Below are 22236 nucleotides of genomic sequence, written 5' to 3' on the forward strand. Positions count from 1 at the left end.
TTGATGCCATCCCTATAATTATGCACAATTATTTCAGGGCACTTTAACAAATTTTACATTGACCAATCAGAAATGTTAATTTCTAGAAGAGGATATAAGTATAGCAACTCATCTAAGTTTTGTTTTTATTCTGAATGAGCAGAGTTTTACGTTTCTAGTCATGTCTCTTGTGGTAATTAATGGACGTTATATTATATATTTAAAAAAGAAAAAAAACCTTGTGAAGATTTCATGTGAAGAGATGCAGGTGAATTATATGCTCATGCAATTCAAGTGGAAAAAAAAAAAAAGTACAATACGACACAGTATGGGATGTGGGTCTACTTGGGGAAAGGTAAATGCATGTATTTTACATTTATGCAACAGAAAAGTATTCAAATAAAATATGTAAATATAAGTCCTTGCATGAAATAAATTTTATACACAACGAGTGTTTAGACTCCGTTTTTCTTCAACAGCACATGCATACATACATCTTTACTTTCCCACTAGCTTACGGCTAGTGCTTCCAACTGCTGTTTGACCCCGTCTACCTGTGTCCGGGTCAAAGAGAGCATTAAAAAAAATCCGAGATGACTGTGAGAGCATGACGTAGAGTTTACTACCGCATGACAATGACTGATCTACTGTACATCAACCTGTAAAACGCAGCATGATCGGGCATGTTTATTAACCGACTCAGAGTTCAGCCTCTGCACACAGACAGTACATCGTTGTCTGACGCCTTGGCTACGCATGGGAAATACATGGTAAACCTGCCATTTACCATGAGGAACTAACGGAGCACATTTTCTTTACTCTCCAAGCTAGTGTGTCATTTCTCACCTCTCCCTGCACCTCAGGGGCATCCATCACCGCCATCATTTCCACCATTATACATAATTTGTGTAATAATTTATTTTTGTTATTGTTTTTTTATATGTTTATAGAGACCCAGCGACAGCACCGGAGCAGACAACCAACAGAGTCAGTTTGTGTTATGAACCATGGTGTACCAACCACTATGTGTATGACCCATAACGGCCCATCACCCACCTGATAGTGCTGTAGCATTGTTGTGTGTATTACTTAGTATTTTTAAATGGGTGTGACAGTGACAACCTGTACATCACAAACTCAGCATAGATGTAGCACTGAGGAAGTTTTGTTGTCAAGCCTTATGTAGCTCAGTATCTGTTACTGTGTTGTAATTTGTGTGCCTATTTTTGGTGTGTGCCAGTGCTGTAAATACGCTTTTTGTGTGCTGAAGTTGTGTGTACCAATGTTTTTGAGTGATCATCAAATATTTGTGTGCTTCCACTGTTGAAAGAAAAAAAAAAAAAAAAAAAAAATGTTGCTCCGATTTTAAATCTCCCGCTCACCCACTCCGAGCAAAAACCTGTCACTTGTCATGTCAGCCAGACTAAACAGTTGAAAACAAAAACTTAAACTTTGCACTGTCATGGTCACATCTTTGTAGACTTTTGCACTGTTTTGCACCAGTGGACCTTTAACATTCCTTTGAAATGTTTCCAGGCATCAAAGAGATAACATCCACAAAAAAAGAGAAGAAATAAAAAGGTACTTAAAAAAGAAAAAGAAAACACCACTCTTACCTTGAATTAACGAGGCATTAAAACAGTAAAGTGAGCTGTTAGGAATTGTCAAAATAAGTTATTTGGATTAGCCAATCTTATATAGGAATCACAGATATTCAACATTAATTAAATGTTGATACATCTTGCTACGTAACTGCACGTTAAAGACAGCGTATATATAGAATACATTAACGCACAATATCACAGCTCACACATGAATTATTCTGTAGTATACTTTCATTGACAATCGTGTAGAATTGGATTTCTTTTTCTGCACTCATATCAACCAACGCCCAAACATCATTAACATCATACTGGACAAGTGCCTCTGTTATGCAAATTATTCTTACCATTCATCATGTTGGTATAGCATAACTGACATGATGAATTAATGTACATTTTATTTCAATTTAGTCACCAGCCATTGAAAACAAGCATCAGTTCAGTACTCAAAAAGCACACAGATACAATGAGGACCCCCGTATGAATCAGCATCTAAAGGCAAGCAATGAGCATACCCTTTTTAAAAACAGAAAGGAGAGCCATTCTACTGTATACTTCATTGTTTGTGTAGAAAAGTTAGTGAAAAGGGACCAACTTTTTACCAAACAACTGCAAACACACTGCCAACAACCTACTGAGATCTGTGTGCAGTCGAGTACAGCAGATCTGAATCTGCCAATAGAGCTGAGCACAAATGGGGGGACAGTGTGCTGCTCATTGTCCGACACGGAATTAAAAAAGACAAAAAAAACAAACAAACGACAGCTGTTATCATTAAACGGAATCAGTAACACAACTAAGAGGCAACTAATGTGTGCCGATCAGTGAGACGTCAGAGTGTGTGTTTTGAACACTGTATTTTGTGGTTAGTTATCTCAATAAGGTGTTCAGTGATCGTTTTGATTGGTTTGTTGTTTAGGGATTTTTTTGTGTCTTTTTTGACCAATCCAGTTCAGGCTTGTACAATAAATAGTGATAAATAAAAAAAACACAGAAATTATCATTTTTCAACGAGTGTCGATTTATTTTTTCAAACTAATCCAGGTAAACGGTTAATTTGACTTCCATTAATGCATAATTTCAGTTATACAGGGTTTTTTTTCATATTTATTTGCATAAACCATTAGCATAAAATAAAACTTTTAAATAATAAAGTTATTAAATTGCACAAATGTCATATAAGAGCCATTCTGAGTCCTGCCATTGCCCTTGACTACAGTACAGGCTTCAGACCTGCAGTTGGTCCCCGGGTGCTGCACTGCGGACCCCACAGCTTATAAATATGTAAGATGGGTCAAATGCAGCGGACAAATTTCCCCCAAGAGGGATTAATTAAGTATACAGTCTGAAAATGGTGCAAAGGAGACAAACATAACATCAGAGAATGTGGCGGAGACTGACAAGAGTATAAATTCTTGATGGGCAGTCCAACTGTACTGTTTGTGTAAGTGGTAAATCACGAGATGGCCGAGAGGTTTTCAGTATGAAGTGCAGAGATTGACTGCCTCCTGACACTCAAGATCACAGCAATAAAACTGCTGACACGGGAAGATGAAGCTATAGAACCAGGCTAGCCCATCCCTCACAGGATCCATAACGGCTTCATTCAGGAAGACAAACATGGCAGGTGGACCAGGAGCCACAGGCATGGTTGTGTCATGCAAACCCATCGGCCCCAAGCTTGTCCATCAAAGTGATGGGCTGGTCAGAGAAATGATGGCCTCTGTCCACATGTAACATAACTCAGCCTCAGTGTCCAACTGCACAATAATCTTTATGACAACTGCAGTTTGAAGTCTGACCTTTTCAAGGAGCTCAGGTAGCCTATTAGAAGGTGAAAGTTACTGTATATTCAGAGGCACTTCAAATAATTGGATGTGGGCTTTGCAAAGCACCAATAAGCCACTAAATCAGTCAGAAACATTTTGATTCCCAAACTCATTCTGTTTTGCTCATCTCTGTTTGTCTCAAGCTGAATAAATGTTGCAGCTCCGACGTTACTGAAGTGAAGTCGGTGCTGAGTTTTGTCTCAAACCACCAGTTGTCTCAGTGCACACTGCCATAGAGTGCCCGGCTCCACAGCCAATGAGGAGAGGTCTGAGCCCAGAAACCAGCTGCGGCTGAGGGACGTCGGTCTGCGAACCGTCTCCACACATTCCATGTTCGTTCCAGCCCCAGGAGAGGAGACGCCCCCCTGAAAAGGAGAGGGGTCATGGGTCAGTGGAGCTGACGGGGATGCAGCACTGTATCACGTAGGCTAAAATTAGCAGCCTGGAGAAAAGGAAAAAAACAAAAAAAAAACGTCTGGGTGCAAAAACCAGAAGGCACGCGATCTCTCTCTCTCTCTGACACACACACACGCATGCAGAGTCTCTGTTCCCAACACTGACACTCAGCCAGTAATAAAGCCTCCCTGCTCCTCACAGCTGGTGAGGTGTTGGTGGGTGTGGTCAGGTCTGCATCACCGCGGAGACACGTGCCATGGCAACACAGTTACCTAATAAGCTCCATTGCCATGGCAACAGAAGCGAGCTTGCTTTCTCAAGGGTAACACATCCTCAAGCTTTCCCCGTCCTGCAGTTGTGTGTCTTTCATGCCATCTTTTCATTTTTTTCCATCGTGGGGTTTCTTTGTCTTGCTGCGTTTCCAGTTCGTCTTTCAAACTCGGCGGGATCAAAGATTTGGATTCGCCAAGTGACACGTGCTTTCGCCAGTTAACAGACCAAGATATCATGCCAGCAGCTTATGTCAGTGTGGAATTCTGCCAGATATGGCTTATGCATTACAAGCACACACGTAGCTCCGTCTTTAAGATATATTAGTACATTTATTTATAACTCTATCTTTGATTGAGGCTATTCAGTAAACATCCTGGTTACATCATTTTTCACTGAGCTTAATGTGTTGAAACATCTCGTTCTTTGGGGAAAAAGCCTTATTTTGGTGCTGTGCTTAATTCATGGACTCACTGACTGGAGTACAGCACATCAGTGTTTCCATGGCAACAAAGTGCCTGCACAATATTGTGCACAACAAATGGATAAAAAGACATTTAAACCAAAAGCCGTTTCCTTGTAAACAAAATCTTGACAAACGGTTTTAAATTCAACAGTTTATAATCTCACACCTAATTAGCAACGCCACAGTGACACAATCTGCAGGAGGCGCCTGTTTTTAGCAGGACTTACATCACACTACAGGTACAAGTTAAAACGGGATCTGATCTAAGGTGTTTGTCCGTACACATGCCTGTTACGTTAAAAATGTTCACATTAACAAAAAAATCTTTCCTCAGATTGGATGAGCTGTGCCCACGGCGTCTTTGGCCTATCTCCCACCTCTGACCACCGATGATGAATTTCATAAATGAGGGGCACTTCCTCAGGTGAAAGTGGGCACGGGCTGTACAAGCAACAGATACCATAAGCAGCATGCAATGCTCTCCGTTCCTTTCCGCCTGACCTACTTCAGCACCAGAAATAGCAGCACTCAGGTCTCTGCTTCCAATCCTGTTTTGCTATTTCATTGCTCCTGCCACCGCGCTCGAGACAGGAGGAGGAGAAGAGGAGAGCATGGCGCAGGAGGAAGGTGCACGAGGTTCACATGAGTTCTCCCTTTTGCTGATACTGCTTTCTCATCACGTAACTGAACTTCTGAGAGCACAGAGCAGTACTTTGTGAGCGCTGTCATTATGATGGAGAGTCTGCTGTTAACAATTTCCTAATTATAATGGCATATCCAGTTAAATGTCCAAACTGGTCGGTACGTTTAACTACATTTTCTTGTAGAAATACCAGCAACGCCCAGAGTGTCCTCTCTGATGGAGCCCTGTGCCCATGTTTAAATGTTCATCTATGGTATTTATATTCATGTTGATGTAAAAAACTGGGTCAGTGTTCAAATTTTAATGCGAAAGATTTTACTTCCAAAATGCTTCATAGTGCAAGTCAGCCACTATGTGAAAGCAGGAGACTTTTGGCACGCCCGGAAAGAATAAAGACTGCAGTTTCTGTGTTCTGTTGTAACGTGAACAAAGGGAGAGTGCTCTGTAAACAACCTGGAACTGGAAAAACATGCCTGTAAACGTGTGTGGTTAATTCAGCTCTTTTACAGGCCTGTTCTGGTAATTGCCTGTCAATGATACCCATCTATCCATGCTGTAATTACTTCCTGATGTGAAGGCCACAGAGCAATGAGACAACCTCAGAAATCCTCTGTAGCACTACCAGAAGGATTAATATTTCACACTGATGTTTAACTGTAATGTATTAGACGGTTCCCTTACTCCCTTAATTCTTTGGTACAGAGAGGAGAATGATTTGAAATAGTTTAGTCTCACCTATGTGCTTTTCCTGCTCATTTACATTATGTAGTTAGAGACAGAGTCTCTTCCTGATGTACCTTTCCGGTGCAGTTGTATATTTTGTTAGATAATTAGATATTTATGCTTATCGATTTTCTTTTAACATTACAGTTCTGATATTTGCAATTGAAGCAAAGATGACAAGCAGAGAAAATGAGAAAAAAAACCAAGAAAATTTAGTATTTTGAGAGAAAACACTCACCTACAATGGCAAGGTTATGTTCAGATCCACATGCAACCTGCAGAGAAAAAGATTTTAAGTGTTTAATATGCATGTGGAAAGCAGACTGTAATATCCAAGAATTGTTATGCCAGCATGGATACTGAGATATCTTATGTAAACCTAACTTGTTTTAAAAACTGAAATAAAATTCCATGTGTCACGATGCTGTCGTTCAACTTCTATTCACAACTGCATACAACATGAATGCACCGAATATAAATAATGTTAGTGATGATTTTGTCTATAAATACATTAAGTGCTCCAATGTTTAAACAACATTTAAACATTCAAACTCCTCATTTGACAGTGCATCACCAGAGAACAGAGCAGAGAACTGTAACAGAAAAGCCAGGTCATTCATAAAAGCTAAGACACAGCCACTGCTGGGCTGCCCAGAAGAGTTAATGCAACAGTATCTTGATGGCTGCGTGTCTTGACTTTGCTGACCGAAACCTTTTACAAATTAATGGCCTTTCTACTGCAGCCTTTTCCCTTCATAACAGCTACAGGGATTGAGGGGACACATTTAAATTCTTATCCTGAAATCTACAAAGCTCAACAAGAGTAAAGACATGAGACAGAGCTCCCCAGATGACAGTTTAGATTGTTGAAGCTTTATCACTGGTAATAAAAGTCATTGAATTGTATATATATTCTTGCTAATACAGTTTGAACTGATTGGATAAAGTGATGTTTTTGATAAAGCATACAGCCGTGGCAAGCCATGAATAGAAACACACCCACTGATTCCTGAGCCATTGACAGGTTATAATTTGTTACTCCAGTAATGTTCATAGGCCTCATAAAAATGTGACAGTTTACCAACTATTGACTCTGTGGGTGTATACTGTATGTACAGTGTTATGAGGGCTAACTCCATAGGGAGGGAAGATTCATAGTCCACTCAGCTAATTCATCTTGCCTTTAGCTCTCTACACACGAGGTGACGACGCCTTGACATACGCCAGCGATGCCGCAATGATCAGTGCGCAGTGGGAGAATCATCCAGAGCTCGCCCTTGCCCGTCCCTGACATCCACTTTATTGGCAACGATCTCTTGCTGCCGTTGAGACTACAGGTTAACTGCTGCAATCCTGTGATGCTCACATATAATTGCCCTTATGGGAGAAGAGACCTCTGCCTTCGCTAAATGTAAATGGTCCTCTGGGAGTGTGTGTGTGTGTGTGTGCGCACTCTGCATGGTAGATGTAGTGATGTAAGAACCAGCTCTTACTGGGCCTGGCTCCCATTCAGTGCGTTTCACCTCATACAAAACAACCCCCGACAACCTGTTTTATTTGTGGTTGTCTGCTCCCCCCTGCTGGACGGACACAGACACTTTGTCTGCCACAGCAACGCCAGTCAATACAGTACATGTATAAATGTTCGTCATATGGCCTTTAGGTTTTTCAGTGTGTATTGTCAAACACACATACCTGTGTCGCTCCATGGAGGACCTTAACCTCTGCAGGGTGGCAAGCCTCCTGGTCTCCATCTTGTTCTGAAGGACTCATTGACTGCCCCTCTGAGTTCTGACTGATTGATGCAAGTCGTCCCAGCTGTCCATAATTTCCTCGGCCCCACGTGAACACTCTTCCACTTTCTGAAATGGACAATTACTATTACTATTATTGTTTAGATACGGCAACTGTCCTTAAAATCCCGTCAAACCTTGCGAGCACCACAGACATAATCTGTGTCCTTATGTTTCACCTGTTTGAGCAACGATGTGTGTCCAGCCGCTCCACACATGGATAACTTTCTCTCCACCTTGCAGTGAGCGCTTCACAAGAGTGGGAGAGGACAGGAAGGGGCCTGTGTTGGTCAGCTGGCCGTGCTTGTTGCTTCCCCATAGAAACAAATCACCGTCTCCTGCACACACACACACACACGACGGGAGCCACATTACTCTTCTTCTCCCAGAGGCAGCAAGAGAAAGGCAGAGCAGTAATTGACTGGTGCTGGTCAACTAATTACAGGACAGAAGGGAGGCCATACATGATGTATGAACATGGAGTGGAAGACGACTCACTAGTACAACCTCAAAGTGAAAATGCTCCCTAAGGAAGAGCAGCACAACATGCATTACATATCTGCTTTTAAATGATCTGTCTTTTGTTTGTCTGCTGCTCTTTAAGCCATTTGGTGAAATTATACACTTCTAAAGCATCAATAAAACCTTGAACAGTTTAGGGGAAAATTGGATTGGAGCAGAGTAGTGTTGAAACATTGTTCTGTTATCAACTTTTAAAGACTTCTGTCTATTGTTTCTGATAAAAATATCTTGCTGGAATACTACATCTTAAATCACAATGCACTATTAAGCTTTTTTTTTTCATCTTGGGCTGCTAAATTATCTGGATGAGCTGCCTTGTTTGTTGCTTGCGTTAACAACCTTCAGCAAGTACGATGATTTGGAGCCTACAAACGCATGCCCACCTTGCAATTTACTTCATATATGCTAAATAAACTGAGCATGGCATGAACACAGAATAATGATTGCGATATATGTTGTACCTGTGAGGCACACACAGTGCGCTGAGCCCGCAGCTACCATCTGTGAGTTCTTCTGATCCAGATCTGTGACATAGGCACATGTATCTGGTCACACTTTGCAGAGACCTTGTACATCATGGAAGACCTAAAAACTTTTAAAACTATTTCGGTTCAGTACAGAGTTTCACTTACCTGGTACCAGACAGGGCGTCGTAGAGCTGAGGTGTGACGGAACAGGGCGTGGACTGAGTGCTCTCTTAGCGTGGCTGGAAAGACCTTTTCCCCACTGATATACACAGCCTGAGTCTGAAGGCAGAATAGAAAATTAGGATCTGTGGATTGACTGCTAAGAAACCACATTGAGGAAGTCTTTGGTGCAAACTTACCAGTAACAGCTAGTGAATGTCTGAGTCCTGCTGCTACACTCACCACTGCCTCCTTCAGACTCTGAGAGCAAACAGCACAAAGACATCTGAGTCAAAGAAACTGATCATGCGGCAAAGTAAGTTTGTAGCAGTTTTGATCACTTGGGATTTATTAGATAAAGCTTTGGAAAACTAGACGGGGTTAGTAAACTAGACAGGGTTCATGTGCTCACCTCAACAACCTGTGGATGTGCAGTGTGTGTGAGTGTCTCTCCAACACCCAGTTGTCCAAATGTATTGGAGCCACATGCAAGTACTCGACCACAATCTGTGTGTAATGTAAAAAGAAAAGTTAACACATACAGAAATATTCAACTTTTGGATTGGTAGAGGGTAGTTCCCATGTTTAACATTACTGTGCTCTGGGTTCTTCTAGAGTTCTGGGCAACTCCCTCAAGCAAAGTCTGCAAGATTACAGACTTACAGAAAGCCTGGTCTGAGGTCAAAACTAGTATACAAGACAGTGCATCGATGTATATAGTCCTTCCTCGAGTGTTATTACTTTTTCCTGTATATTCATTTTATTGTATTTGTGTTGTTGTAACAATCTATCTATCTATCTATCCTGATCACCTTGAATGTGAGTTGAATGCTGCATTCACATCATGCATGGAGAATAGCAGACATGGGAAAGATTCCCTTGGTTATGACATGCAAGAGTCTGTATGATGATTTGTATGATTGCAGAATTGGGTCCATGAGGGTTAAAAACAATATGCATTGACAGTAATGCCCTTTACCAATAAAATGTGATTTTCATTACCTTGATTGGCCGAAGGCGGGTGATGTAAGAGTCTGTATTTTTTGCTTCTTCACACACTTTGGAATCATTAAACGTCAAGACAGATATGTCAGCACTCTCAGAAAAACCTGAGTCTCCCAATTATAATTACAAACTTCATGTTGGCAAGTCGGAAACTGGTAATTTCAGTCCACAGGACATGAATGCAGCATAAGCCTGTAGGTCTGTGAAGACAGTTCGTACTGAATATTTGCTGCTGTCTACTGTAGTGTAGTTGCACTCTTGGATATATCAAACAGTTACAGTCATTTTACACACTGATTACACTCTATAAGTAACTGGCTGCGTACACCACTGAGACATCAGATTTTTCCCTGAAGGATAAACAAAATGTCATTATATGCTCTCCATTGTTCCTGCCTAAAGTGAACACCAGGAGCAAATGCTTAATCATCTCTCATGAAACTATCACGTCACCCAGTGCACGAGTAAAACAGAGTATCACATTCAGGTGTGACGTGGAGCTCACCAGTAAGAAGAAGAGTAAAATCCCAACCACAGGCTACTTCTGTGACCCTCTGACTCAGACTGGGGCAGAGTTGAAGAGTTAAGATGTCTGCATTGTGGCCAAGTCCCAGTTGGCCTCTGTGATTCTGTCCGCACACAAACACCTCTCCATTCTCTGTCCAACGCAAAATACACCACAAACATTTGGGAACCATGCAGATTATTGTTTACGAAGCCAAAGAGCAGAAATAAATGCTTTAAGCAAGGAAACTGTAAAGAAACATTTAGTTTAGATAGCCTGGGAGCCTGGAAGAAGAAAAAGCTCACTGATTAAAAAGAGCCTGCACACTGACTCCAAACTAGAGACAACTAAAGACAATGGATTGAACTGCTTTGGGGGTTTTTTAATAGCCTTACAACTACATATGATGTGCACATAATTTCACACAGTCAAAGATGAGTAAAAACGTATTTTATCAGGATAAAAATGAGTATTGCTAGTTTCCTTCAAATTCTATTATTTGCTTAACAATAAGTTTGCCCAGCTTTAGATGTTTATTATTTTGGATGTATATGCCTTTTCCTGAAATTTATACACGTGTCTTGTTACACATTTCTGATGTAATCCATGGCAAGGCACGAAAATAAAGACAAACCATCAACAACAGTTAACTTATTTGGCCAGGAGGAGGCGCCATGTGATCCATGTCCTGTTCACACATGGTTCCCATGGCTGAACACACGCTGCTAGGAGGACAGAGGCTTTTATTTAAGAGGAAAAGTGCAGTTTAGAAGCAGGAGTTACCAGTGATAACTACGGAGTGACCCCCGCCGCCGCCGAGAGCCCGTACAGCCTTGTGTTGTAGAGCCGCGGTGTCACAGAGCCGCGGGGCTGACTGGTCCTCCACATTTCCCAGCCCCAGCTGTCCGTAGCTGTTGGCTCCCTGACGGACACGATATTAATTACTAATAATGTACAGTGCCATTACTGCTGAGTTAATCGATAACTATATCTTTGCCGCAGCTCGCTATAACGTTATGTTGGTGCTAACGCTAGTTCGCTACCTGTTAAGCTAACGTTAGCAAAAGTGCTACATTAAGGGTCCCCACTCTGCTGGCGGTGAGTAAGCAAATTTTAGACACTTAAACTACACGGTAATTAAAGCAACTTAAACCCTTAAATGGTGAAGATGACAAACTTACCCAAGAGTGTAAACAAAACTCCGGCGGCGAGCTCGTTTCCATGGAGCACCTAGTTACCAAGGAGTACGGCATGGTTTGCGACACTGTCGTGAAGCGGACCACCCACCACATGTTTGGCTGCGTTGGTCTCTGAAAAAGTTACATTTTCATGACATTTTGCTAGCTAAGTCGTAGCTGAAACAAAAAGCAGTTTAAGATTTTTTTAAACGGTGCTTATGTATCTCTTTCCATCGTGTTGATCGAAGCCCTTTCATTCGTGTTTCGATGACATTAAGGAGAAATAAAATCGCCCAAAATACACTCAGTTGCTGGTTTCTTAAGCGAAACGTTTTATAATATTTGGTCTACTACTAATTATATTGATAAGATGGATTAAATATTAGAAACAAGGCCCAATAACTCCTCAAACAGCCTCCAAAATTACCATGATGTTGAATTAATCTCTAACAAGAATCTGAATTGAGAATGATGTAGGTTTTATAACATTAGAAACAGGCAACCTGATGTATAATTAAACTCATGTAAGGATCATAGCTACCTAGTTTTAATGTATCCATTTGATCGATTTTCTCATTAAACTGGACAGAAAGACCAAACTGAGGCGATGTGGCTGCCTGCTCAAAGGGATGATTATTCTTACAATATTTAATTGAGATTACACAAGCTCCAACCTAAATATAACTGTTTTCATCACTTTCAGGGTCCTCGCTGTCATCTCTCTGCATCTCCATGGTCATGAGTCTTCCTCCGCACTCATCATCCACAACCAAGTCACCACCATGAGGACAACAAAAGGCATTGAGTTAACAGGTGACAGACCATTTGAAACACTGTGAAGACACAATTAACATTTTATTTATTTTTTTCAATAGTTTGATACATAGCCTACTCATAATGTCTATATATCTTTACAGTAGAAAAATAATGTTTTGATTTCAGGAGTACTACAGTTATATTCACTTCAAGAGGAGGTATTCAAAATCATCACGGTAAAATAAAATAGGTCAGGGTACATGGGCCAAATCTGTCATAATCAGTCATGAAAATATTCTTATAACACCAGTTTTCATTTTCATATATTCCCTCAAGAGCACACAAAAAGGAGCATGGTACACACACCAAAAGAATACAAACAAGGTACATTTTATACATGTCACTGAAGTGAGGAAGAGTAAATGTTAAGAAGACGACGAAGAAGAATGAAATGATATACAAAATAATTCACATGGTAATAATATACAATAGCAGAGTTAACATAAGGTTTAGGAAACGACATCTTGTAACAGCCGGGGATGTTTTAAACGGGTACTAAAGTACCATGAAAGCGCATTGACTGTTTGCAATACAGAAGCCAATTGAGCGAAGTACAACTGAAGCAAAACAGTGTCTCAGGTTAAGCAGCTCTTTGGGTTTGTGCAATTTACTCATATCAGTGGCTAAACACACGTAACGCGCCTCCGTAAATTGTATAAAGCCATACACCATGCAGTGGGGACATTTTGCCAAAAGCAGTGCACATTCATTGTACTGACGAAGGGTGATACACAAGCAGTATCTCTACAGCGGTGCTTGGGGATGACACAGCAAGCGTTGGTGGACTGTAGGTGGATAAAGTCAGCTGTGGGTGGTCAGACACCCAGCTGCTTGTTCAGCCGGCTGAGGGCGTCGCCAACGATGTCGAGCTCGTGTCGAAGCTCCTCCACCACGCTGTTGATGCTGGGAGTGTCTTTTAGCACATCCACACTCTGTGTGTAAGGGTTGTATCGGACTGTGAAGGGACGCTTGATGGTCTTGGCAAACTCCCTGAAATTAACAGAATGTCATCATTGAATTAATATATGAATTAATATTTAATTATATGTAAAACAGCGCAGTCTGTAGGTAATTTATAAATGCATGATCTATCATTATGAATATCTTGTGTTGAATTAATGTAACCGAGCTCACCTCATCTTGACTTTGGCCTCCTCAAAGCTGTCTGACACAAAGTAGACATCCTGAAATGTTGTGATGATGCATTCTTGTTTGGATGTAACTGTGGGGTCAAAGGGCATTATCCTTGCATTGCCAGAGAGCGCATGCTGTTAGAGAGAAACACAGAGCAGATGTTGCAACCACTGTATGTAACCACAAGACACATTTTGGGTCATTTCAATGTAAATCCATCTGTGTTTGCTGTGTCAAACAACGGACTGGTTCTATGACAGAGATTGTGGTATTTTACTAAATATCTTTAACATATATTTTATTCTCAGGCAAATATAGCCAAACCTATGTTTGACTTCTCCATTTCCTTAATGTAATTATATGGTTAGAAGGGGGATGTATAGATAATACGTTCAGGCACTTTTCAAATTAGATTTTATGATAAACTCCAACTTCATCCCACGGTCCAAAGACATGCAGGTTAGGTTAACTGGTGACTCTAAATTGGCCGTTGGTGTGAATATGAGTGGGTTAATGGTTTTCTGTCTCTAAGGGTCAGCCCTGTGATTTGACTGGCTCCCTCCCCCCTCCCCACGACTCTCTAAGGATCCGCGGTATAGATAATGGATGGATGGATAGAGTGCACAAATGGAAAATATTACAAAGAAGTCCTGTTAAAATGTTTTTACCTTAAGCTCACTGATAGATGACAGCAGTCCTGCTCCATATGCTCGCAGCTGCCCTTCTTGTTTGCATAGGCCAAACTCCACCGTAAAGAAATAGCACTGTAACACAAGACAATAATGACAATTAGTCTAGACTCCAAATCTGAGAATCTCTTTGTTGAATTTGGTTTGGTAAGGTATGCCTTTATCAGTGTCACTCACAGTGGCCAGTTTCTGAACTGAGTCATCTGAGGCCCCAAGTGAAGCGAGACCAATCTCCTGGGAAAACTGGGCGAAGCTGGGCTCTGCTAGCAGCGGGACATGGCCCAGCAGCTCATGGCATGTGTCCCTTAATAACAATAGATAACAGAATATTAACACCCAAAACTTTGAACTTTGAACATTGACATCCCTTTTCTAATAATAGTACTGTGTATCACTCACGGCTCTGGGGTGTATAAGGGTTCGGAGCTGTGCCGCACATACTGGGTACAGTGGAAAACACGGAAGGCCAAACCAGCAAGGAAGTCACGAGGGGACAGATAACCGGCCACAGGCCTGATGGTAAATCCAGTGCGTTCTGGGAGGATTTGAAACACAAGTGAGTGACTACATTTACAAAATTGAAAGACTCAATAAAAACTTTTTGTATTTGAACCAAAAGAAGCATGTTTCCTTAAGGAAATTAAAACCTACCCCGGAGGAAGCGTGAGACATCTTCCAGCTGAGGGATGTTGTCCTCTCGAAATTCACAGTATTTGGACAGCAGTGGCAGGTTCTTCAAGTATTCCCGGCAGGCGTGGGTGGGATACAACTTGTTGAGCTCCCTGTACACGACCCCCCAGGTCTTCACTTCCTCCTCTGTGAACTCAATACGAGGAATGGGATCCCCACTGGAACAAAAGAATAAATCTCTTAAGTATCAAGAAAAAAACTTAAAAATAACCATTACAATATATATATTTAAAAAAAACTCACTGTTTGTAGGCCATGGCAAGATCAGCAAAGTACTTTCGCCTTTTACGGTAGACATTGTCCTTGAAACCCTGATGGAGAGGAGCACAGAAGGATATGAGAATAAATCACGTTTTAAGTCAACCAAGAGGTTGATTGAGGAATACTGTACATACCGGATGATCCGCATCCAACTCAGAGCCATACATTAGGACACGGTTAGCACATTTGTCCAAGTCCGCAATCTTCTTTGGGAACCAAGGTACGTCATACATATCTGAGAGGAGAGAAGACAAAATGAGTTTACTGTTCATACAGTCTAACATGATATATTTGTAATACATCGTCTGCAGAGTTTCATTTACCTTCCTCTTGTAGGCAGGAGTTATCTGGAGGCTCCATATCCACCACGTTCACATGCTTTCGAAGCAGCTGGATGATTTCATTCAGTTGTTCGTGGTTGCTGTCGCAGTCCACAAAAATTTCAAACTCAGAGTTGCGTCTTTTGGATTTTCTGGACTCTATGTGTACAAGGTTGACATGACTTTCCTGTAAGACACATTGAGAATCATTTTTAAGTTGCCTACATTTTCTTTATCATCAGTATGATACATGAATAAGTTACTGGTACACAGACAATGGATGCATTATATTAAAACGACTGTATATTATGTAGATAATGTATTCCAAATGAATACATTAGTAGATAGGAACAAGAACTATGAATATAATAACTTTGTCCATACCTGGAAGAGTTTGAGTGCCTTTACTAGTCCTCCCACTTCATTCTTGAGGGAAAAGATGATTGTTGCTCTCCCTTTCTCTGATGTGTTCTTCTTTTCGGTGCTTTCTTCAATTTTTGTGAAGGTTGATTTGTTTATCTGAAATCAATAATTAGATATTTAGATTGGAATTTGCAGAAAGATGTCATCAATATATAAACCAACAGTGGCTCTCCTCTGATCTGATCCTCATGTGAAGAGGTAGTCAACTTTTGTTAACTTTTTTTTTTTTTTAAAGCATATGTGTGCATTATTTCATTTCTCCTGAAGACATCTATGGAAAGTACAACAGCTCAGAGCCAGGTCACGACATGAATGCACAACTTCTAATCACATAAGAGCATCTAGCCATCCAACAAATCCTGTGAACATCTCATCTAATGAACATGCAACACGCGCAACAAGTACTAAGTAGAGAGGGTAAGAGTCACACAGAACTGTCAGCCTTTGATGCACAAATACCAAAAATGTCCATCCCCCTGATAAGTAGCCTGAACATGTGTTGTTTCCTCACTTTCACAGGCTACATGCAACACAGCGTGTAACATGACCGCAGGTGCATTAGATACATGCAGAGACAGAGCTGAGATTAGGGACCACATGAGGAGAACCAAAACCATTTCAACACCTTGGACAGCGCCGCCGTCACGTTGACTCACGTAGGACTAAAACATGCCAGCATCACAGTAAAACTAACCTGTTTTGATCGACTGCCACGTTTTCTCCTTCGATTTAGTTGCAGCATACATGTGATTTAAACTCTATATTTTATTCCTGTCACGCGCAAACACATTTGGCTCTACTTTGCTTTCGAAATCTAACATTTTTACGGTCTGATTGGATAAATCTGACTCGCGGGCCGGTCGCAAGAAGGTGTTAAATTCAGATTTAGTCGCTGCCTACCATATTTCGCCCTTCAAGCATTGTGTAGACAGCGCGGCAGACCAGTTTTCGGTGGACCCTTGTCGGTAGTATCCCTGAAATCATCAGTGTACGGAGCCTGGATCAGGACGGTCCCCGGGGTCAACTCTTTGCGTCTCGGTTTAACGAAGATGAACTTGTCCCTGTCTCAAAGAATCGCCTTACTGCAATCTCATTTAGACAGCGGGGAAGCCTATTATTAGCTCCCTGCATGTGAGATCTTAGCAGACATTAGGCAGCGTTTAATCGCCGCACGTTTTAGGCTGCAAAATGGCATGATTTTACGCACACATGCGCCTCATCAAACGGGGATTTTTCCTTTCTTGATGTAAGTTTTATTAAAGTAACTTGAGTAAACACTTTTTTTTTTTAAATCCATGTAGTTTTTTTTTTTAAGTGTTAACTAACAAACCGGCCTGATTACAGCTGCTTAATTAAAACAATTTGGTTTTGTCCTGGAGACAGAAGATTGTCTTCTGATTGACTGGCACTTTTAGATATATTTCAGTTTGCAGCATTACTGTCGTCAAAGAAAGGCCTGAAATGCATAAAGACGCCCGTGGTGAGATGCATAAAGCCCTGCTGCAGTTTAGATGACATTTCGACTCAGTAACTTGATTCTATATTTATATTTGGATGTTAGTCCGCTTTATTTTTTGATCAATTTGTAACCTTCAAAAGGAAAAGCGAGCACAGATACATTGCTCAAAGATTGCAAACTAATATCTGGATTTATGCAGCTATTGGATGCGATCCATTCACGCAAATGTCTCGCGTCAGTGTCCTTTTCCACGTGCCCTGTGGAGACATCACGGACACCACAGGCTGGTCGGATTCTGTCTTTTGGAGATGGAAATCAAGCGAAGCATGTTCAGATTGAGCAATAATGAGTCTCTTGTGATATGAAATTGAGAGGTATCCCACCTTAACCCTCTTAACCCTTTGACGCAGGGCCCTAAATTACACTATAACAAACGGCTTAAATTAATCTGCGCTGACGACAAAGTGAAGGCTTATTCAATAGGACAGCCCGGATCGATCCATTTAAAAAAAAAAAAGGGAGCCTTAAAATATCACAAACAGGAAAAACCTCTGCACCTTCTTGTTTTTATATCTGGGCCGAAACTCGTATTTCAGGACCAAACACTTAAAAAACAGGACGAACCATCAATGTTGCATGCAGCTATTTAATGCACTAAAAAAAAAAAAATTAAAAAAAACCCCACTTTTCCTTTTTAGTTCAGAAGTTCTCACCTCATTGTTCAGCAGCTTTTCTTCAAAGCCAATGTTCATGGAGTCAAAAGATCTTCCTCTACGCGGTCCTTCGTTTTTGTTTGAGTACATGTTAAAGTGCAGCTCGCTTGTTTGCCTTTTATATGCAGTTCTTACAGGTGGATTAACTAAATAACCTCCGCTATGTAAAGTGGGCTGTCTACCCCGACAAGCAGCGCTTTGCTATTTAACCACAGGGAGAAACGGGGGGAGGGGGGGGGGCAATAATCTCACCACAGCAGCAAATGGAAAAAGAGCAGCAGCGCCCGCGTCATCAGAGAAAAGGGTATCTTTTATTTCACCTAAAGGCCTGAAGCAGCTTCAATGACATCAATCACAAATTCTGATTTTACCAAGAGAATAAAATCCCAGATTAAACAGTCTTTTTTTTATTAGACATTTCAATACATAAAATGCAAAGTGCAGCAGCTGTCATAAAACCGCATAAAACAGGACTAATTGTTGTATTTTTTCATAGTTTGGGCTCATCATCAAGAATACAACAATTATAACCAAATATGAAGTGTCATCATGTTGGGACTGAGCACATTTAGTTTGGGTGCAGACCTGATAATTCACTGTGACCTCCTCATGTTGACACAAGCAGTTAATTCTTCTTGTTTGTTGACACCTTGAGACTAAGAAGAGGTCATGGTTTAAGAGGATTCAAGCTTTAGCCCACCCGCCTTCATTGTGCATAGTTCCAAACATGACCCCCCCCCCCCTTTCAAAATCCACACCTCTGCAGCGTAAGCACCTCTTGAGTTCCCATGCACATAACATTAATAATCTGCATGTTTTCCAGTCTAACACTATGAGCCTTTTAATACGATCAAGACAATCAGTGGAAAAGGCCTCAGGGGCCTCTAAATCAAGATGAGGGAGCACTGGCATTTAGAGACCTCATCACTTTAAACAGATAACACCCCCACTGTCTAAGCTCAAGTCACCTCACAAACAGGACAGGTGAGGTGTCTTTGTCTGTCAGCCGGTGCTTTTAGCCCCACACGGCTCAGATGCCGTGGTGCATGTGGCTGATGCACATGCTGTTTGTCTCAGGTGGTCCTGGCCTGTGTCACCCGTGACACGGACAGCTGCTTTACACAACAAAGGAGGCAGCCAAGGGAACTTCCTCCGCTCAGGAGCCGAATCCAGATCTGCTCTCAGATCAGATCTGAGCAATTTAAAGGTACAGCTTATTATGCGGACATCTAGTCCATCCTGGTTGGCAATATAGTGAAAAACACATCTGGCACCAGTAATATTGCCAAAGGAATCAGTCTTCTTGTCTCCAACAGTTCATTTTTCATGAAGTTTGCAGCAACAGACCACCCCCCCCCCACCCCCCACCCCCAGAAAAGATCAGCAGAGCATGAGAGAATATGTTAGCTTAAGCTTCTTATCACCTCCACCTACAGAAGGCAAACATTTCTGCTTCAGTGTGCAAACACAATATACACTATCCAAGCTACAAAACACAACAAATAGTTTGTATAGTTGGAAGGTCGAAAGGTCAGCTGAAACATTGTACCTCTCTATTTTACCTCTGCTTAGAGTTAGTAGCAGAGGTGGTCACATTTAGCACTAATAACCACAGAAAACACTTGAGATATCATCACATAGTGCTTTCATGAAAACACAGTATGGGCTAGAGAACTACTGAGCAGTCAGCCACTCTCTCCTTTCTGTTGGCCTTGTAGGAATAATTAAGGCTGACACAATTAGTCAATCAAGTAGTTGATCATTATCAATCATTTCATCCCAAGAGAAAATTCCAAACATTGCCTGGTTTTAGCTTTTCAAATGTGAGGACTTTCCACTTTTCTTTTTGCCGTATACAGTAACTGTGAATTAAACATCACTAGATTTTGGACTGTTGGTCACACAAATCAGTAAGTCTGAGGAAGGCAACTGTGATGTTGATTTCTTTTTTTTTTTTTAACTTTTCTGACGTTTTATAGACTAAACAATGAATCTGTTGATTTAACAATGGAATTACTTATTAATTTTTTGCACTAATAATGATGACGTTGATAACAACAAAAATAAAACTTAATTTATATAACACATCATAAGAGAGCTAAAGACAAAATGTTGGGCTACAAAAGGAAGCACAAAGTCATTGAAACTGAAGAGAGGCAAGAACATAATACAATTATTATTAGTATCTAAAAAGAAACGTAAAATTGTATGAAACAGTACAATTACTGACTATCAAGGTAATAAAAAGAGACACACACCAGCTCTGCTAACAGCTTCTGACAATAACAACAGAAGCAGTGAAATTCAGTGCAGTCTAATGGTTTTGAATGGCGCTGGTGGGCAGCTGGAGCACAAACCAGTTGGCTGGCTCCTGACAGTCTGTATTGTCTCAGATTGTGATGCTACCTGCCACCTCGACAGCATCAGTCGCAAACCTCTGAGTTTGGACTCAAAGAAATCTGCTTTGGTTCTGACGACATCTTGTTAAATGTAATGTAGATCTTCCACACTGTCCTCTGCCTGTATAGAGTAAACATGGCTGATAGGAAAAGAAACAAGACTTCTTGTAGAGAAACTCCCTTTTGTTCTGCGGCCGTCTATTCACACTAGAATACATCAGTGAACGTCACAAGTAGTTAACTAGGCTGCTGCTGTCCAAATCAACACAAAGAGCACTGGCAATCGTTAAATCTATGACGAACATATGGAACAAGGTTGGATTTCTTTCCTAGAATTGGTTTTGTGGCTTGCTCATTTATCAAGAGGAGAGAAAAAAGCACAGGGAAGGACAAAGCCTACTGAATGCTATGGTATTGTTCCTTTCATGAGGCCCAAGCACTGAGGTGGGCTTCTACACAGCAGGATCAAGCACATCCAAATCCACTTATGAATACACCTTCACACAAACAACACTTTTATGCTGCAGATGCTCTCTGGCCATGCCTTTGATCTCCTCGTGTCTTGACAGCTCCTGGATCAGATCTCCTTTATTTAATCAGGGTCAAAGGCACACTGGATTTCAAGCTGAATCCAGTTTACAAATCATGCTATTTTTCCTTCAAGCTGATCTTTTGTGCTGTAAATATGACGACACTCAGATAATTTTATGATATTAAAGTATGTTTGAACAGTTTGTACTCATCAATAATGTGCTGCTGTGGTTCGTGCCGTCTCTGCTCTGCCATTTGAAAGGGTAATTGACGGAGGTGCTTTGAGATGCTTTAACAAGTACAAGTACTTTGACAGAGCAGGGTCAGAGGGTGCAGAATGAATCAGATGCCTCATTATGGTACACTCTCCTGGTGACTCAGTTACCTTCTGTGGATAGTGGTCTCTGGATAATTAGTTACAAGGATGAGATAACATGACGCAACAATCCGGTCATTGATAAACATTTTCCAAGGGGAAGGTTTAAGTCATTCTCACCAGCAGTACTGAAATACTCTTCCACATTATACATACAAGCTGTGCAAAATGTACTCAATGTTTGAATACTTCATCATATGCACCTGCATGTATTGTAATCTTATTACTCTACTTGAACTCAAACACTCGACCACAGTTGTACTCTGCATTGATTTCTTGAGGCTCCTGACGAAGCTCCAAATGTTCCACTGAAGTCCGATAATGAGAGTACTCCATACACTCACACATCTCATTCATCATGTTCGTGACCACTTTGAGGGAACCAGCCATGGACAGGCTGCTGAAGGACTGCCTGCTTATGTGCACCAGTGCTTCTCAACCTTTTTGATGTCAAGGACCCCCGAATTTATGTACATCATTCCTGTATTTGATAAGATTTAGGGCCTCCGGTAGGATTTAGTAATTCCAAAACAGTGTATAATGTAGATTGGCAGGTAAACAGTGAAGAGCATGAAACATATGCACAGAATAGTCATTCTTATACATTCTCTCATTGGTCTAACTATTAGTCAGTGAATAGTGAAATCAAATATTCTACATTTTTCTGAGGACCCCCTGGAACCACGTTAGGGACCCCTGGGGATCCCTGGACTTCAGATTGAGAACCACTGATCAAAACAAACTAACTAAAAAGACATTTTGAAATAATCAATGGATCTTGTTCATAGAAAGTTTGTTTATTCTAATAATTCCTGCACAAGCTCTAATTTCGGATCACTCTCTGGAGGGTTCTGAAAGTGAGACACTGCATTACAGACATGTCTGAGCA

General features: G+C 41.1%; 2 protein-coding genes across 2 annotated transcripts; both read right to left on the bottom strand.

Moving 5' to 3' along the window:
- Window positions 1-2602: 2602 nt before the first annotated feature.
- Window positions 2603-11599, bottom strand: sergef (secretion regulating guanine nucleotide exchange factor). Its single transcript, XM_070830734.1, has 11 exons — window positions 11540-11599; window positions 11142-11280; window positions 10359-10511; window positions 9261-9355; window positions 9049-9109; window positions 8855-8968; window positions 8684-8746; window positions 7880-8038; window positions 7603-7769; window positions 6146-6182; window positions 2603-3774 (listed from the first exon to the last, which is right to left on the bottom strand). The coding sequence occupies exons 1-11, from the start codon at window positions 11579-11581 to the stop codon at window positions 3578-3580; spliced, it is 1227 nt and encodes a 408-aa protein (XP_070686835.1). The 5' UTR covers window positions 11582-11599; the 3' UTR covers window positions 2603-3577.
- An 890-nt stretch (window positions 11600-12489) lies between these two features.
- Window positions 12490-18183, bottom strand: tph1a (tryptophan hydroxylase 1 (tryptophan 5-monooxygenase) a). The gene is made up of 11 exons (XM_070830214.1): window positions 18042-18183; window positions 15831-15965; window positions 15450-15633; window positions 15261-15403; window positions 15109-15176; window positions 14827-15023; window positions 14575-14710; window positions 14353-14479; window positions 14155-14250; window positions 13487-13620; window positions 12490-13342 (listed from the first exon to the last, which is right to left on the bottom strand). The coding sequence occupies exons 1-11, from the start codon at window positions 18129-18131 to the stop codon at window positions 13168-13170; spliced, it is 1485 nt and encodes a 494-aa protein (XP_070686315.1). The 5' UTR covers window positions 18132-18183; the 3' UTR covers window positions 12490-13167.
- Between the last annotated feature and the right edge of the window lie 4053 nt (window positions 18184-22236).

The sequence above is a fragment of the Pempheris klunzingeri genome, chromosome 5 (assembly GCF_042242105.1).
Source record: "Pempheris klunzingeri isolate RE-2024b chromosome 5, fPemKlu1.hap1, whole genome shotgun sequence".
Taxonomy (NCBI): Eukaryota; Metazoa; Chordata; class Actinopteri; order Acropomatiformes; family Pempheridae; genus Pempheris; species Pempheris klunzingeri.

Coding starts and splice junctions, on each gene's coding strand:
- sergef (XM_070830734.1), bottom strand. CDS start 11,581: ATGGAAACGAGCTCGCCGCCGGAGTTTTGTTTACACTCTTGG. Junction 11,281..11,539: donor AGTTTTGTTTACACTCTTGG/GTAAGTTTGTCA, acceptor CGTGTCCGTCAG/GGAGCCAACAGCTACGGACA. Junction 3,775..6,145: donor ACATAACCTTGCCATTGTAG/GTGAGTGTTTTC, acceptor TCTCCTTTTCAG/GGGGGCGTCTCCTCTCCTGG.
- tph1a (XM_070830214.1), bottom strand. CDS start 18,131: ATGTACTCAAACAAAAACGAAGGACCGCGTAGAGGAAGATCTTTTGAC. Junction 15,024..15,108: donor CTTGCCATGGCCTACAAACA/GTGAGTTTTTTT, acceptor CTTTTGTTCCAG/TGGGGATCCCATTCCTCGTA. Junction 13,343..13,486: donor GAGGCCAAAGTCAAGATGAG/GTGAGCTCGGTT, acceptor TGTTAATTTCAG/GGAGTTTGCCAAGACCATCA.